Raw genomic sequence first — 19,008 nt, 5'->3', positions numbered from 1 at the left:
GAACTGGGAATCAGTGTGAGAAAGAGGCAAAGTTGATAATGAAGCTGCCTGATCAATGTTAAACCTCTAGAACTGAAGATGTGAATTGAAGGCAGGGTGGCTCTGCGGCCATGAACCAACCTGCATGAACTGTGACAAGCCACATTTAATGTAGTCTCCAGAGAGAGAAAGCACGACACAGGGACTTCAATGGAGACCACATTCTATCACTTCTCTGCCCTGTCCATCACCATTATAGCAACAATAAGCACAATGGACCACACAATAAAGACCTCAGCTGGGGGTGTGGTAGGGGAACATCGACTGTTACACAGCATGGCACACAGTCAAATAGTGATATTCCTCACATCAGCACAAGTAGGAAATGTGACTAGAGCCACCGCAGCATCACTGACAGTCACTCAACCAAAATCCAAGATATGACACGTAGGAAAAAAGGAAATGGGTAGGGAGAGGGAGCTCAAGGGCTTTGAAAAAAATTAATGCAATTTTCTGATCTTTTATCTTCACTAGGAGACAAAAAAAAAAGTCCAGTTGTTTCACCATGTAAAATAATTTAAGGGGCTGCAGTGACAGCTGGGCAGTTAAGGGCACTTCCTCCTACCGCAGAGAACCCAGGTTCAGTTCTCAGCATCTGTGTGGCAGCTATCAACTGTCTATAATTCCATTTTCAAGGGATCCGATGCCCTCTTCTGGCCTCCTTGGGCACCAGGCACAAACATGGCACAGATGTATATGTAGATGAACTTTCAAACATATACATTAAAATCACTTTAAGTAATTTAATAAGGCCATGAATTTTAAGGCATGTCAAAGAGGACATGCACAGATGATACAAATTTAAAAGTAGCAGACATAAGGAAACAAAAGACCGAAATCTGTTACAGAATGCATTTGTTAATAGGAAGGGACTGAGGACAGAATGTACGCCCTGGTAGTCAAAATGCAAACAGAGAGAAAAAGCTTCGTAGCACACAGGTTCATTTTCTCCTATTACCACACCTGAATACCTACCCAGCTCTTCACCTTGAACCCCATGGCTCCCTTCACCTGACACCCACTTTTCTTTATTACGTGGAGATCTGCTCAGTATCACTCACCTTCGCTGACGAGGCTTCTAAGGTTGCAATGGACTTCCTGCATGTGCCTGCCATCTATAAGCGTGTTCCCCATGTCCGCAACCATGCTATCCATTTGCCTGTCTCCTTTTCCCAACCACAAGGTCACTGCGTATAAAGACTGCTGCATGGCAGAGGCTCAATAAATGTTTGCCCCATGGGCTGTTAGAGGAAGACTCGGGATGGCGTTCTTTCATCTACACACTGGGTCAAATGGGCAACTGGGCAAGAGATAAATCACATAGTTTTAGGAATCGGTTATGCTGTGCTCTTAGCTTTATACAACTAACAGCACACATCGGCACATCAGAGGGCGTGGTGCGGCATTAAGAGGAGAAAGTGGGGCACAGAAGAGAACAGAGGGATACTTTCAACGGCTACTATTCTGTGGAACTAGAATTTGGGTGTGTTAAATATTGCTTCCCTATTCAAAGCCCTGGGTTCAATCCCCGGCACCCACGCAATTTTATTTATTTAGTTTTCCTTTCCCAAAGGAGTGTCATTGTCTGCAGCTGACTGTAGTTCTGAGAGTTTGGGTATAATGGGAAACTGTGATGACAGAGTTCAAACACACCATAAACAAGGCGATGGGCGGCCTATGACTTCAGTGAGCTGGCTCCGGATCCAGCTCATTGGATCCTGTTCAGGAACCACAAGAAGGCCTTGTGGCCCAATAAATAAGGCTTGGCACTGGTGCAAGTGGCTTAATGAAGGACAGAGATGTGACGAATCTATAACACTAGACAATGACGGACATCCTCTTTATCTTCAGACTCCCTGGGGTTGCTCCCTCCAGCAAAGTAAAGAAGTGCCAATCAAAGAGCCTAACCCTGACCCAAATCAGATGATATCTGCACTCAGATATACTCAGCCAGTGGAATAAATGTGACATATCTCATCTGGTAGTCACGTATTAGGCCAGACAAAAGATTCTACATTTTATAGGTCAAAAGATATCTGTATCTCTAATTTTATAGGCTTTAACCAGATAAGAGAAGCAACAGACCAAATTGTATTAAAAGACTATCAAGCTAAAAATCTCTTTTAAAATAGATACCCTTAGATTACGTCACACTGGGGCACTTTGTGTTTTATTTCTATTCATGTAGCTCTTGATACACTGAGGAGGGTCCACAGGCCCTACTGCCTACTTCCCGTAACCGCACATATGAAAACCAAGATGCCCCTGGTTGGTGTGCAGAGAGCCCACCTTCATTGATGGGCCTCACCGTGATGAGGATGCCCTCCAGACGTGAGATAGTCATACCATACGCTTGATCCAACCACCTGCACGATCGTTTCCACAGATCATTCCCTCCTCGCTAGTGGCACTGAAGCCACGCCAACGCTTCTCCTAAATCCACTGACAGAGCAAAATGTGCCTTGGCCGAAAACCAGTTGTGCACGCGCATCGGGTGAGAGCCGCATCCGGTGAGAGCAGCGTGGAGTCAGCAGGCACTCGCATGGGAAGTTTTTTCCAGCTATGCTACTGACATGTACATTTAGTGGCATGTACAAAAATGGCATTTTGTGGGGGGACTCGGGCATTTCAAGAATGACAGCCAATGCAAAGGACAGATGATCTTCCCATGGAGTAGCAAAAGATGACACCCACTGGGAATTGATTGCTCTGTGCCATGAGCCCTCACAAGGGTAGAGAGGACCGGCTGATCTGCCACAGGGGCGGAGCTGGCAGGGAGAAGGATGGGGACCCAGGTCTGAGGAACGTCTGAGCTAACCCAGCCCTGCTCCCACGCTGGGTGACGCAGGCTGCCAGAGGCGGCCGAGGCAAGTACCTCCTTCTTGACTAACTTTATTTCTCCATGGCGATCTTAAGGGACTCATGAAACACATGCCTCAGCCTTTGGCCCCGGTCCCAGGGAGAAGACTGGGAATGGGAGAGGACATTGTTGAGTAAACAACAGGAAGTAGGGAATGAACAACAGGAAGTCACCCCAGCTACCACTCTCAGCTTACAGCCACTTGAATTTGGAGCAAATTCTTAATTTTCCAAAACCCTCTCACTACAGCGGGTAGGGAGGTAGCTCAGCCAGTTAAAGTTCTGACCACACAAGTCAGAAGATGTGCGTTCAACGCCCACAACCCACATAAAAAGCTAGAGGTGTGGACATGTAACTGTAATCCCACTTTTACAACAGGATGGGAGGGCAGAGACTGGAGGATCACCAGGAAGCTCTGGGCTGGTGGGTCTAGGGTATCACACGGTGCAGGAGCACAAAGAGAGACTCTGCTTACAAGGGGAAAGGCAAGAACCAACTTTCTGAAAGTCATTCTCTGACCTGCGCACATCCACCATGGCGCTGTGCACACTTGTTCTCTCTCTCTCTCTCTCTCTCTCTCTCTCTCTCTCTCTCTCTCTCTCTCTCTCTCTCCTTCCCTCCTCCCTGCTTCATCTGTAAATAAATACACTTCAAACGTGTGTTTTCCCACTGGGTTGCTCTTATCTGCTATTTCTGCTCTAAACTGGAAACCGAGGGAGCTATTTCTTCTACAATAGGAATTTGAAAGGTCCTGTTTGGCTATCACTTCGGTTCCAAAGCCACTGATAAAACGCAGGGTGCTAGGTCTTCCTATATTGTCTCACTCAGCTAAACAAAATGAAATTTTACTGAAATTATTCGTAAAAGGCAGCATAATCTTTTAAAAGCTTGGAGGATGTATTAAACGACTAGAACCAGTAACGATTCTTCTTCTTGTTGTTGTTCTTTTTTGTTTGTTTGCTTTGGGTTTTTTTGTTTTGTTTTCCAAAACAGGGTTTCTCTGGGTAGCTCCAGTGCCTGTCCTGGAACTAGTTCTTGTAGACCAGGCTGGCCTCGAACTCACAAAGATCCGTCTGCCTCTGCCTCCTTAGTGTTGGGATTAAAGGCGTGGGCTACCACTGACTGGTGTTTTTGTATTTTTAAAACATAGTTACATTTACAAAGATTCCAAGGAGGGCTAATTACCCAGGTACAATATAACTCAGCCAGGTACAAAGACCTGCTGAGCTGGAAATAAAGTCAATAGTAGTATTCTTGCCCAGCATGTGCAAGGTCCAGGGTTCAATCCTCATACTTCACAGAATGGGGGATGCCTGCACCAATTGGATTCAAATGGCCTCTGGGAATTATTGTCAGGCCTTGCTTCTCTTTCTTCCTGTTCACACTGCAAGTGAAATGGGTACATTCATCTTTTGTAACATGTGTAACATAAGTGACATTAAGAACTGACGCACAGGCCCGATCACCCCATGTTCAAGTCCAGCTAACTGAACACTAAAGCTTCAATATTAGAGCCATTTCCTAGCCATAGGTACAAAGCACTGTGCTACTTTGAGCCTTTTGGGGCTAAAGCAAGAGTTAGGCAGAAGTTCCCATGACAAAGAAATACAAAGGAAAAGTAGAGACACTTGGATACCCAAGTGATTTTTACACCTTGGATCTAGCCTCTCTTTAATGTCCTCTTCATAAAGTAAAACAATATAAGGGAAGACCATGGAAATGGAATCAGCCATTTTCTTGGAGGAAATGGGTCCTGGGTTGCCAGCTCTGACGCTGTAATACGTGTGGATTTTTATGCATCATTTATGAGTCCAATAAATATTCATTAGCTATCCACATTGGGGAAAATATAAAAATTATATAGTTTTCAACTGAGGATTACTTATAGGAGGGAGATTGTGTAAATTTAAATGCTGTCACACAAAGTCCCCTTTTGAGTCTTATTTCCCAAAATGATGAAGCCCATGACATTGGTTCATGTTTTTCTTTGAATACTTTTGAATATAAAAATCACATTTCTGACAAACGTTAACTTTCAGACATTAGTTCTTGCTGATAAAAAATAAAAACTAACACAATAAAAACAAACACATTAAAAAATAGCCCAGTTAGAAGTAAGGCAAGAGGGCACACACCTGTTGCAAAGATACTTGGGAGGTGAGGTGGGAGGGTTGCTTGATCTCAGGAGTTGAGGACTCAGTTGAGGACATGCCAGAGTAACATAAACCCCCTTCCATCTCAAAAAAGACAAACTAAGCCCATGAGAAGGAGAGGAAGAGGAGAAGAGATTCAGTCTAGAATTCGATGCAAGGGCAGACTGTAGACTATAAGAAGGGCACTGTGTGCGCATATAAAATGTTATCACCCCGTTCCCCCATAGTCTTAAAAACACAGCCTACTCCACGCAGCCGGTGGTATAGTGTGACTACCTTGTTAGCCATCCCTTTTTCCATAGTCGAATCAGGCCATTTGCTACCAACCTAATATGCCACACCTAGCTTTCCTTCAGCACACACCAAAATGGCTAATGCTGTTCCAGAAAGTTGTAGCATAGACTTCCCTTCTCACAACATCAAGCCTGACTCCTCCATCTTAACAACAATGCCTATTAATGGGGTCCATGAAATGACCTTGAAAAGTCTGCCTCGTGGGCTGCCAGGGTTGACACACGGGCATAGTATTTGCTAAGCATCAGAAGGTCTGGGCTTCTATCCTTGGTGCTATATACAAAAAAAGCAACGAAACTACCTGAGTTAAACCCAGCCACTGAAATTTTGTGGCTTATAATTTTAGAATGTTTCCAAAGCTTTCGCAGGTCCCACCCTAAACATAATACACCAAGGGCGTATTTTAGTGTGGACCTTCCTTAAGAGTCTTCCGTCAACACTTAAAATAGGGTCATCAGAAGAGGCCGCATGGCACTTTGTCTCCTTGTTGCTCAAATTTCTGGAACAGTCCACCCACATGGCTCTCCTGAACCTCAACCTAGGTTAGCAGTCACATTTATAGCTAGAATGAAAGGCTAGGGAGAGACGAATTCCCGGATGTGAGGAATCACAACGCCTGCTCCCCAACACTGCAACGTTCCTGTACGTAGATATCTCCCGACTCAGACCCTAAATCTCCTCACATGTGGGAGTGTTACCTCTGACAGGATGACCCGCTTACCAAGACAATAGACTTCACAACAGATTCTTCATCCTACAACCCTGGCCTCAGAAACACAATTTCATTTTTTTCTAGAACATTTTACACAATGTGAAGCCACCAAAGCACTTAGATAATACAGGTTTGCAACACTCCACAAGCCCTTCTACTTCATCACCCCCACGGCTTTAACTTGGTTTGTACATTCTAATCTACTTGAAATGACTTAAATAACACATTCAGATACATAGCTTGACATTTTTAGGAAGAGTATTTCAGCACAAGCATCTTTCCTTAGTGTGTGAACACCAAACCCAATTCATCAACTCGTATCCATCAGCTCTGGTGTTATAAAGTCAATTATTTGCTAAGACTTAGATCATAGTAACGACATCATTGAGAATATAATCTATTAACTAAACATTAACGTGACTAATTAAATGTGCTTCCTACACTCATTTTCATTGATGTGAATGAGTGAGTCTGTGCATGCGCATGTGCACCACCTGTGCACACACCTACAGAGTCCAGAAGAAGGCGTCAGATCCCCTGGAGCTGACATTACAGGCAGTAACCACTAGCTGGATGTAGGCACTGGGAACTGAACTTGGGCTCTCTGGAGGAGAAGCACAGGCTCTTAACTGCCGAGCCATGTCTCTTAAATATGTTCCTAACAAGAAGGTAAGCTGACCTTGGAGGCACAAAAGTGACAGCCCCAAATGGCAATTCCTATAACCTTCTACCTGGCAGAAGGCAAACGGGAAAAAAAAATGCTAAAATAAATTAAAAGAAAAATATTTAAGTAAACACCCAGCTGTTTAAGAAGGAATAAAATTAAATTCTTTGCCAGAGCCCCTTTTAAATACTCCAACATGGACAACAGAAGTTCATTATTAACGAACTCCAGCACAGAACAGATGCTCCGCTGGCAAGGAGAAAGCTGTTTCTCACTTCCCCTGGTAACTATCTTTAGTACTTCACACTCTTAGAAACGAGGAATGCGCATACAGATGCATTATGAGGCAACAGGCAATTATCTAATGTCAGCTATGGGGGCAGGGGGGCTATGAAATCAGTGCAGATGACATCCTAAGGCATGCCAGGCTTCAATATAGGCATTGAGGTCTGGTGACAAAGGCCTTATGATCCCCTGGGACTTTCAAGGTCTGGGCATTCCCGACTACGACCAGGGAGCTATTTCCATCTCCGTATAGAAAGGAATCAATAGAAAATTGAAAATTGCCTAATTTGGGATGGCAGCCCGGGGGAGGGGTGGTTACCACAATGGAAATTATCTGACATTAGCAACCCTGCCATGGAGGCAATTTTAGAATAATGATGGAATATTGGGGGAGGGGGGGAGGGGGTGATCTCAGTCTCCTTCAAAACACAGGGAAGGATTAAGTGGGGATAAGAACAACGCAAGTCAGGATTGCAACTGAGTTCAAGCAAACTTGAGGGACAACACTTGCTGGTCACAGTTCTGCACACGGGGCATGACTAAGAGGGTGTGGGAGTCTGCAGAAAGTCAACCGGCAAAGCACACAGTAAATAACTTGCCTTAGTGAACCCACATTCCTAATACAAGTCCCATCATCATTATCTATACCCCGTCCCACAGAAAGAAGTCATTCTTTCCAGCTTCTAGAAGACTGTGCTATATGTGGAGGAATGTATGGGATTCTTGGCCCTTTGTGGGATGGTGACAGAGTGTGTTTATTTTGGGTCATGTAGAAAGAAACAGATCATTGAGATGTTACTAACAAAATTGTGAATCTGGTACTCTTGATTTGTGTGTGCAAATACAAGCATGATTTTAACATCTGCACTAAAGTGTAAGCTCTGTCTCTCATTCTCAGTCACCATTGCAGCCTGAAGACCTAGTACTACGCCTGCTTCAAAGCAAGTGTCTATACATAGCTCCCAGATGAACCGTCCAAGAGGATAAAATGCCCAGTCCGTACACATCCATTTCAGTCTGACAGTTTACAGGTCAGGGATGGCTCTGATGGGCCCTCTTAAAGTAGCCCAACATGCCAATATCAATGAAATAATGCTTTCTTGGCAGGTTGTACAAAATGTCCATAGAACTTAGTGTACATGAACTTCCTAGATGACATAGGACTCGTTGTTTGCAGTCTACCTTTGTGAAGTTTGGCAACAACGCTGTTTCTCTGAATGGACAAAGTCAACCTTGCCCTTGATTTAGATGATATTGGTCAGGACAGTACACGGTAGACTTGATACACTATGGACAACTGAGTCTGTCTTCTCTCTCAGTTTGAGTTTGAATCGCATCCATCTTGAGTTACTGTATCTATTCTTCATGATTCCCATTCAGTTCATGATTTGCACTTTAGTTTTTCAGAATTGGGATGCAAGACCCAGAGTCATACTCAAAACCATGGACTTGGCTGTTTGATGACCTCATAGTCTCAGGACCCAAGGCTGGCTAGCCTGAGACACATTTATTATTATAAATGGTACCATTTTGATCTATCAACAAACCGGGTGTGGCATTCAGACTCACAGTCCTTCAGCTGCAATGGAAATCTAGTGTTTGTTTTGGAACTTGGGAAGGTAGTGAAAGGGATTCGTTATTTCTGATAAGCTGCCATTTGTTGCTTAGACACAAAGTTAAAACTGAATCTGTAGCAAGACCCCAAAGCACTGCCCCCAGAGAAGCAAGGAAGATGAACGCTAGGTAAAGCTTTGCTCAGGTGAGCTGGACGCTGGGCTAGGCACTCCCTGCAGAGGCAAAGAACACAGCATGCTCGCCTCGCTCTAGAAGCCTGCTGTTTGGGGGAGGCCGAGAGAGGTCCAATTATTTCTCATGCTCTGGGATAACTGCTTAGGGCTCATGTAGTAAATCTGGCTCAACAAAAGCATGAAATAGGAAGCAATAAATGTGCCGTGGGAGGGCAGGGCAAGTTTATAGAGGAAGCTAAGAACTGGGCTGCACCGTGAAGAATGCAAACATTTTCACCAGCAGGAAAAATGGGAGACATGTTTTAGGTAGATAAAAAAAAAATGTGTGGGTTACACTCCAAAATATGAAAAGCTCAAGGTTTGTTCAGTAGTGAATGTGGGGACCCGTGTGGCCGAAATGAAGGGTATATAGGGTGTGGGAGCAAAGGATGAGGTCAGAGAAAATGATCAGGGCCAGATTACGCAGGGCCTTGGGTGTGCCAGAAGTGATGGAATTTATCTTATACAAAATAAGGAAGCATCGGGATTCTTATAAAACATATAATTTTAAAATGTCTTAAGAAGAAGAAGAAGTTCATTTCAGAAAGACGGGCTGCATAGGGCATGGGTGGGAGTCTAGGGTCGTGGGTGGAGAGGGGCTTCCTGATGCGAGGAGGACACAACCTAGCAAACAAAACAACTCTGTAGGCTCTGATGCAAGGGAACACCCTCCACTCTGGCTCCATACTGTTGGAAGATGGCACTGGACAGGGCAATTCTAGACTACCATTCCTAGAACCATCGTGAAACTCCCAGATAAAACGTACCATTTTGGTCCTATCAGAACAGTCTCGATAATAAAGGGCGTTTTGAGGGGGAAGGAAGAAGTCAAGTTGCCTTTCTGCAGGTGACGCAATCTTACAAAGAGAAAACCCTCGGATCAGACACTAGCATGAACACGTCAGAGTAAACAAACAAGCAAACAAAACAAACAAAAGGAGACAAGGCCAGCGCAACGACATTAAGTTGCATTTGTGCACAAAATACTGAACAGTCGGCCGAGAGAATTAGGAAAATGATCCCATTCAAAAAAATGCAAAGCTTGCACATAGAAAACTGAAAAAAAAAAAAAAACATTCCCGAAAGAAACTAAATGAACAGGATGCTGTTCCACATTCATGGACTGGAAAACAGTGTCCTCCAGATAACAGTACTACAGGACAGAACCCACAGATTTGGTGGTGTTTCCAAGAGAAACTCAAGGGCAACTTTTGTAGAAATAGGAAAAAACCATTCTTAAATTCATATGGAATCTCAAGGGATCGCCAATCATTCGAGGCTTTAAGAGTGCTTCCGGCTCTAGCAGACAACTAAAACTCCCCTCCCAGCACCACATCAGGTGGCTCACAACTGTCTGGACCTCCAGTTTGGAGAGCCAGCGCCCTCATCTGGCCTCCGAGGGCACTACACATGCACATGTGCTTATGTTCACACACAATTAAAAAGTAAATGGGGTTGGGGATTTAGGTCAGTGGTGGAGCGCTCACCTAGCAAGCGCAAGGCTTTGGATTCGGTCCTCAACTTAGAGAAAAAGTAGTTTCAAAGTGGTAAATAAAATTGGAAAAATCCCATTTTACAATTTTAGAATTTTCTTCAAAGCTACAGTAATAAAGTAAGATCATAGTAAAGGAATAGATCATACACAAGACGGCCCACACAAAAATGTCACTTCATTAGAGTAGACCATACACGAGACAGCCCACACAAAAATGTCTTGTCATTAGAGTAGATCCTACATGAGACAGCCCACACAAAGATGTCTCGTCATTAGAGTAGAACACCAATATCAAAAATATCATCGACGTACTGAAAAGCAACCCATGGATGAAAGAAAAAGACATAAAAACCATGTATCTGATACAGTATTAATACTTAAAATATATTTTTTAAAATGCTGAGACTCAAAAACAACAACAACAACAAATAAAGGTCATGGGTGCAAAGGCCTTGAATAAACATTTCCCCCAAAGTCACACAAATGGCCAACGAGCACAGGAAAAGATGTTCCACATTGATAATTATTAGGAAAATGCAAACCAGAAACACAAACAAATCATGTTTCATGACCATCACCAAGAAATTAGAAAAGAGTGTTGGTGAGAAAGAAAACATGGAACCCCTGTACACTGCAGGCAAGAGGGTAACATGGTTCAGTGCTGTGGAAAACAGACTCAAGTTGTCAGAAAGCTAAACACAGAACGATTAGCTATTCAGAATTTTAACCAAGTATTTAACTCCATAGACCTAAAAGCAGATGGGTAGACTAACGGTCTGAATCAACATTGTTCACAATAGCTAAAGGGTGGAGACAACCCAGTTGTCTCCCAACAGATGAGCAGGTGAACTAAATACTGCAGTAGAATAGCATGTATCTGTGCTGCTGAGATCAAACAGACACAGGATGGACAAACAAACGTGGAACAATTCCTCTTGTAAGAGACGAAAAGTACAGTAGTGGTTGCAAGGGCCCGGGAGTGGAAGCAACAATTGCTTACTGGGTGAAATTTCTATGTGGGAAGACATGAAGCCTCTAGAAGTGGGTCATGGGGCACAGTGTGAACAGACTTACTGAAGCTGAATTGAAGCCTAAAAGATGGTTCACGACCTAGCATGGTTTGTTATGCATATTAAATCATGATATAAAAACAAAATCCAAGAGAGAAAACCTGAAAGGGGGACTTCTGATTTAGCCGAGACACCACCAGGTAAAGAAGTCTATGGAAAGAGACCTCAGAAAGAAACACAAAAGTTGAACCAGCTTGGCCTGGGCCTGACCAGCACAGGCGGTCAAGAGGCTCAGGAACAAGGACTCACGTTGCAGGTGGATGAGCCATCCAATGTCGGGTAGGAGCCATCGGGCCAGTCTGCGGGGTCCAAGGCAGCTGACTGCCGGTGCTGGGCCTCGTACTCCTTCAGCTGCAGGGAGAGGAAATGGAAGACTGAAGTAGAAATAATCACCATGTACTACCTCCCACCCAGCAGAAGTCACTTAGAGCATCATGTTGATGGTAACGAAGAGACTAGGTGACCCGGTCCCAGCCAAAGCTGAGCCTTCTGGAACCACAAGAAGCAGGTTTTTCAATCAGACCAATAAACTCAGCAGGTTCCGTATGCTGTTCCCAAAGGAACCCTGATTTCTTCACACACATTCCCCACAACATGAAAACCAGGAACTTTCTACAGTGTAGTCCTATATGCGTAAATCCAAAAGCTTGTTCCTCCTCTCAGAGGACAGTGGAGGAGGCCAGAGACATCAGAATAACAGAGGGGGAATGGCTGAAACCAACTTTTAGAAATGCCAGGGCAGGGCTGAAGGTGTAGCTCAAATAGTAGAATATTTGCCCAGCAGGCACAAGTCCCAGGGGACAGTCCCCAGCCTCGCAAGAGCTGGAGGTGTGTGCCGGTCATCCAGCAGGGTGAGGAAGAGGCACCCAGAGGCCTGGGCTTTCTCATTCAAGGCTGGGGCAGTCTATCTATCAATATTAACACCTAGCAAATAGGAATTGGTTTAGTAAGGAACCTGAACAAGGGGAAGGAATAACTAAGACAATAAAACCTTCAGCGCTGCTGGAAGCGTAGGCCTAGAAACTCCGTGTTTTGGTTTTAAGAAAAAACAAAACAAACACAGAAAGGAAAGGAACTATTTTAGAAAAGGGAGTAAATACAGCACAACCAAACCAAGGCTCTTTCAGAACATCACATGTGAGGTGATCCAGGGAGGTTTGCACACAAGCACCAAGAGCCACAATCAGCTACTTCAGACACCTCCGCTGCTACTGCAGTGAAACCTCACTCTAATTTAGGCTTCAGATGCAATTCAAGAGTTGATCAAACTATGTTCCATGCAGCAAGCAAGGTAAATATAGAAAGAACCTGGCATCAGGTATTGACAACGGTCCTTGACCACCAGCGCTGTGAGAGGTGGCAAAGTCATCGCCCAAAACACGACTTTCCTGGTGTTGACTGTAAACTAGGAATGTGTCTTTCACCTAGGCATGTAGATGGAGGTAGGCAGCACCGATCAGAAAGTAAAGAACTGGATATAGACACCAAATACCATTGGTTGCCTGGGGTGGGTTACTGAACCCTTCTGTACAGTAGAACAACCTCCTCTTGGACAAACGGGAAGACACTGGACTCATCTAAAGGCTCGGTGCTACAATCAAACGGATGCAGCGAAGCCCCCAGCGCAGGCCTATGTGAAAATTACACATATAGCGCCGTGGCTTCCACCCTTGGGGCTCCAGGTAAACACACACTTCACAGTCAGATTCTGCAGTCAGTGGCACTAATCATCTTAATCTTTGACACATGATTGGGAACCCACACACTGTGCTCATATTTATAGGGTACTACTATCCGGAGCTGATCCTTCCATATGGATGCACGGTTTCTGAAAGGCTCCAGTCTCCTTACACGCTGGGAAGAAATGTCAGGTGGAAAGGGGTATTACGAGGCTGTCAGTTTTGTCCGGGTCTCTACTGCCTTCTTATACTCAGTCTTAGCCCTGACTCCCAGGAGTCACTAAATAAGCTTCGGCTTTAACGGAAACACAAAGCAAGTCCCTAGCCGGACAGCTCTAAGCTGACAAGCCTTCTGATTGCCTGAGGACTTTATTTGTGAGGCACAGATGTAGCTCGGATGTTGTCAGACGTGCAGATGTGCAACTTGGTAATTAACCTCTGAGTCTGCTTTAAGATTTAAATTCTTAAGAAAATAAGGCTGCAACGTCAGGTTATGGGCTCTCACATTCATTAAGGCAGTATCGAGAAAGTTACAGTTTCTGAACACTGAGAGCAGCTCCCCGTGCTTTATGTGAACCCCCCTGGGCCGTCTCACACAGTGCGTCCTGAGGGACCTTCTACGTAGCTTTGCTAAGTGAAATTTGCTGACTTTTCAACAGCATTTCCTTTCACTGTCTTTTTTTTTTCCTTCCTTAAAATTAAGAATGTCTGTTTTCTGTGACACAGGCCCATCAATCATATCCTCATGCTAAAACAGCTAGGGCTAGTCTCTAGCCAAGGCTTCACATGTGAGTCTATCTGGTCCCTGTTTTATCCTTAACCATCCACTCACACAGGCACAAATCACCCAGCTAAATGAAAGCTCCATGAATCCCAGTATGTCACAGGGCTTTCTAGACCGTGAGGAACCAGGGCAAGATTTACATATCCAGAACTTAACTGCCAGCAATTAAAGTTAGTATTTGTCACTTGTGTTGTTCAGAAACTGCCAATTACCTAGATTCTCATAAAGCTTAATTATTTTTAACTAATAAGATTGCCTTCCTTAACACCCAAAGCATCTATCTACCACAAAAACAGAATTCCTCGAAAATGTTTGGCATGCCATTTTCTTGGACACAGTCATTAAGCTAATACAGAAATCATCCACTGAGCTATCTGTACGCCCCACATTCAAAAGGACAGTACCCTGAACTGAGAGAAGGTTTGCAAACGTCCCTGCCTTCAAGTGCTTTTGTTGCTCACGAGTCTTCACATATTAGTTCCCTGTGGGGTTTTCATACTTGTCTTCATTTGCATCAGATAAATGGGTCCTTAGCAGGGCGGGGGGATGGCTCGGGGCTAAGGGCGCTTACCTCCAAGCCTGAGCTTGTTAAATCCACACACATGCTCACACAATGACAAACACATACCCCTCCCCTTAAAGGGGTTCTTAGGGATAGAAATCACTATTGGATAATTTATAGCGAGAATACACATGACAGGGTTAAATCCGTATGATGGAATTGGAGTGGATCAAAACATCCCAATGTGAACACAGACAAAACTTTCCCAAAAGGCATGTTGGCAATCTCCTCTCTCCAGAGCTGTCCTTCGAATTGTTACTTAGAATTCAAAGCCCCTATGAGTCTTTGATTGACAGAGGAAGGCACATCCACCTAGGGTAAACTCTGATGATATGAGGCGTGGTCTCTATAGCAGGTCTGCATTTGCCCTTCTTGTATATACTGATCCCAAGTAAATTTAGGTCCTTTCCCTGGTCCCAGGTTAAAGGAAGCAAATTCCCTCTGCAGAGTTTTTTATATTGTCTCTGGATTTAAAAAAATCTCAGGTGTTACTACTGAAGGATAATGGTGCAAGAAGAGCAACTGAGCATCCATCTCTGCTCCTTCATCATCTGTAGATGGTACCCAGTCTTGCATACACACAGCACAGAGCGTAAATAATGCTGCCATCATTTTCCTCCTGCTCATCTGCCTTTCTGGACTGCTTAATGGACAGTATTCTTGATGTCTCAGTGATCTCTACAGCTGCACCTGAGACCGGGCAAAGGCCACCAAGCCAGCAGTCTCCAGGATGCAGGCAGCTCTGAGATGTCACACTTTCTTGCATGTGGCTAGGCCCCCATCTCCTCAGGCTGTCTTCTAACTTCAGCTAGTGGCTGAATTAGGAGCTCATCCCCCCCCCCTTCACTTCTCCAAGTTCAAGAGTATTCCTTTCTTTTTGTCTATATTGGACTATACTGGGGCACTTTTAAATGTTTTCCCTTGCTCCAAGAAAGCGAGTAAACCGCATCTCACGCCAAAGACGGGTGCTGTAAGATGGCCTCTCCTGCATTCAGACGGTGAGTTCTGCTATTGGAACCCAGTGCCGTCTCACCACTCATCAGGAGGCAAGGAAGCCTCCTACTCACTACAGGAAAACGCCATATACGTGGATTCTTCTTACATGCATTGTCTAGTGATTCGGCTGGATGTTTCCCCAAGGCTGGGACATACACAAGGGATGGAACTAGAGAGAAAATGTTTGCAAGAGTTTGACATCCGAGGGCCTGGGCTAAGAAAGAAGGCGCAGGTTATCTGAGTGAGGCATGGACAAGATTATCGTCCATCACTAGCTACATCACCTAGCCCAGAACAAACATGCTTTTCTGCAGTAAGCCAAGGCACTCTGTCCACTGCACTATCATGAACTTCAGTGTGCTGGAGACAAGGTTACTATGGCAATTCTCCAAGTCCGCAGATGAAGAAAAGTCAGCAGATGTTGCAAAATTGCCCCGGCCCCTGAGTTTCCTTCCAAAGTCAGTCTCACTTCTTTCCCTTGTGTGGCATGCTCACTCCTCTCTCCCTCTCCCTTCCTTTACAGTCAGGGCTAGCTGTCAATTTACAGGCTATACAATCACGTGGGAGGCGGACCAGGGGCACGGCAGTGAGTGATGAGGTGGGAAGTGGGCCTGGAGGGGCTGCGTGATTAAAAGCACTTGTTGGCCTCTCAGAGGGCCTGAGTTTGACTCTCAGCACCCACAGCAGGTACCTTACAGCTACAGGGAACTCCAGCTGCAGGAGCTGTAACTCCATCTTCTGGCTATCCTGTATACACATGGCATATACTCACGCCGACATAGATGCAGAAGTAATAAAAATGAAAACAAAATCTTTTAAGAATGTGGGAAGGGCCATCTTGACTGCTGACTGGACAGGAGATCCTGGGCACTATAGTATATAGAAGCTTAAAGGTGGGTGCCCCTGTCCCACAGGGTTGGGTTCCAGAAAAATTAAAATGGAGAAAGTGAGCTGACCAGCACAGCCGTTCACTGCTGCCTCACTCCTGACTATGGATACAATCTGAACATTCTCCTCAAGCCTCGACCACTGTGACCGCACCCCCACAAGTGCCAGAACATTGGACCGAACCCTAGAACTGTGAGCCAAGGGAAATCTATTTTTGCCAATTAATTTGTCACTAATACAAATGTTTTATTATACAAGATAGAAAACTTGTATCAAGCAAATAGAATGCAGTAAGTATCATTATTTGATCAAATATTACTTGATCAATTGGATTAAAGTGGATAACCGATGACCACTAAAATATCATCAAAATATTCCTTCGGGGGTTGAGGATTAGTTGGTGGTAGGGCAGTCCCAAAGCATGCATGAAGTTTAGATGCCTGGTAATATAATAGATATATACAGAGGTATATGCGCACACACACAGACACACAGACACACACACACACACACACACACACACACACACAAATACACTGTAGCAATTAGATTCCTATTACATCTGATGCCCCCAAGCGTTTTCCAGCTGGTGCCCAGCATAAGCGAAATGCCCACACTCTTACCCTAGCAAGTGCTTCTTCTATGGTGATCATCTTTTCTTTGACCATCATCATTAGCTGAATCCGCTCCTCGTCGCTCATCGTTATCTCACTTGCCACATAGCCCACGTCTTCTCCTGGGGGTTAAGGACAGATAAACGCCAGTGAGAGATGGAGAGGCAGGCCTCCAGCCTGGAAGGCCCTCATCTTGGGCGAGGGTGGGACTTCTCTCAGGGGCGCTACCCACTTAGCATGCTACGGAGGGGGTGGAGGGATGTAGAACCGAGCTGTTGCTCCGGAAGCCGAAAGCTCATCTATTTGGGAAACGTGTTCTAAGAACAGATGTGAGCTACCACAGCAGCAAATCCATGGCCAGAACTCTAAAGGCAGGCTTTTTGGACATGGTACAAAGTTGACATAGAATTTCTTGCTCCTGGTGGACCAGAAATCTCATCTAAACACCCAACTTGAACAGACAAGCATTCCGAGGTTTCACTGGGCTGGACATTCTCTGTATTTTACTGTGTGTAATATGTATGATAGGAACATATATTTGTACGAGAGCACCCTCTGCTGTGACAGGGGGTGAAGCCACAGAACCAAGAGTGACGAGCCTGATTCAACTGTCTTCCCATAGTGAGTTATCTGGCGTATCTCTGAGTTACAGAGTTATCTCATGGGATAAGCACATAAATAAAACCACACACTAATCATGTCAACCTCACGGAAGACAGGTAGTACAGCTATTTAGATCTGGAAGTATGCAGTCACGTGGTCTGCAGGACGTGAGAGGTAGCTACCACCTAACTTAGAGTGAAGGCCTCCGGAAGTACACAGGAAAAGAGCCACCCACCTCACACTCCTTCTAAAGCCTTTTCCCATAGAGCAAACAATGCTATGCCTCTTATTAGAGCTCCACTGGCCAGTTGGATCTTTGGTCAGCATGTGGGAAAGGTCTCAGTGACAGCAGGCTAACACACACACCAGGAGGAAGCCACATTATTGGCCGTGCTCTCTCTCCTTTGTCCCATCTTCCTCTGACATTCTTTGGTGACTTCTGGCATCATCAGGACCTCAGCCAGTGCTTTATACACCCTGGGTGAGCCAGGACAGGACTAAGGAGACTATCTGAAGACTCACGGGAAACCATGGTAGAGGAACCTAGCTCACGGTTTGTGTTCCCCATACTCCTGTATCTCGTTTGCATTTGGTAATCAGTTAGTTCAGAGGTACCCCTCACGTCCCTGCTGAAACTCGTCCACTTGTGGAAAAACGGGAGGGTGCTGTGGGTGTGGAGAGAGGCCTGCTGGCTTGATTCATTTTGATATCCATGCTGAGTGTCACAGAGCTGGTTGGGTGTGTTATAAAGTCATGTGAACTGATAAACTGCTTCCTCCTCCTCCTCTTCCTCCTCCTCTTCCTCTCTCTCTCTCTCTCTCTCTCTCTCTCTCTCTCTCTCTCTCTTTTCCCCTTCCTTCCTTCCTTCCTTCCTTCCTTCCCTCTCTCCCCTTCTCCCCTGAGACTTATTTTTATTAATATCTCCATGTATGCTTCTGTGTAACTGAATGTCACACATAGGTGCTCACAGAGGCCCGAAAAGGTCATCATATCCCTGGAGCTGGAGTTACCTACAGCATGAGTTGCCTGACATGAGTAATGGGAACCAAACTCCGGTCCTTTGGAAGAGCGGCAAGTGTTCTTAACCACTGAGCCCTCTCTCTGGGCCCTGCCTTCTTTCTCCACAGTTTTCTAAGTGAGATTTGTCAGAATGCTAGGTTTATCTGGAAGTACAGATGATTCTGGGTCTCTACCGAAAGGGAGAGTGTTGACGAACACCTCCTTCAATGTGGGACAACTAAGAAAAGTAGTCCCGTGAGAGTTGTCTGAGAAATCAGGTGTGCAGCTGAGGACGCTAAGGCCCAGGGCCAAGTTTCTTGTGTCTGGGTGGGAGTAACTGGAGAGACTTGTCTGCAGGAGGGGTCGTGTTATTGTAGAAAAGAAAAGCAAGCAGTATCAGTGATAGACTGGAAAACACCTTCATTTATTGATAACCCCATTCAGTCTGACAGGAATGTGGAAGTCGATGTGTCCCGGTTTCCTCTGTGAATACTGGGGAAATATAAATTACATAACCCAGCCTC

General features: G+C 45.0%; 1 protein-coding gene across 3 annotated transcripts in view; it reads right to left on the bottom strand.

Annotated features, from left to right (window-relative positions):
• The window catches only part of Sash1 (SAM and SH3 domain containing 1), a 226,196-nt gene that overhangs the window by 43,547 nt on the left and 163,641 nt on the right, over positions 1-19,008 (bottom strand). For all 3 annotated transcript variants that reach the window (XM_050161632.1, XM_050161630.1, XM_050161631.1), the window contains 2 exons: positions 16,892-17,004; positions 11,609-11,710 (listed from right to left, as the gene is read on the bottom strand). In XM_050161632.1, coding sequence (XP_050017589.1) covers positions 11,609-11,710; positions 16,892-17,004 — 215 coding nt within the window. The remainder of the gene's footprint in view (positions 1-11,608; positions 11,711-16,891; positions 17,005-19,008) is intronic.

Source organism: Alexandromys fortis, unplaced genomic scaffold (assembly GCF_014885135.2).
Source record: "Alexandromys fortis isolate MF-2015 unplaced genomic scaffold, M_Fortis_MF-2015_v1.1 scaffold_134, whole genome shotgun sequence".
NCBI lineage: Eukaryota > Metazoa > Chordata > Mammalia > Rodentia > Cricetidae > Alexandromys > Alexandromys fortis.
Note: the sequence above shows the minus strand (reverse complement) of the source record. Positions and strands in the feature narration are given on the sequence as shown.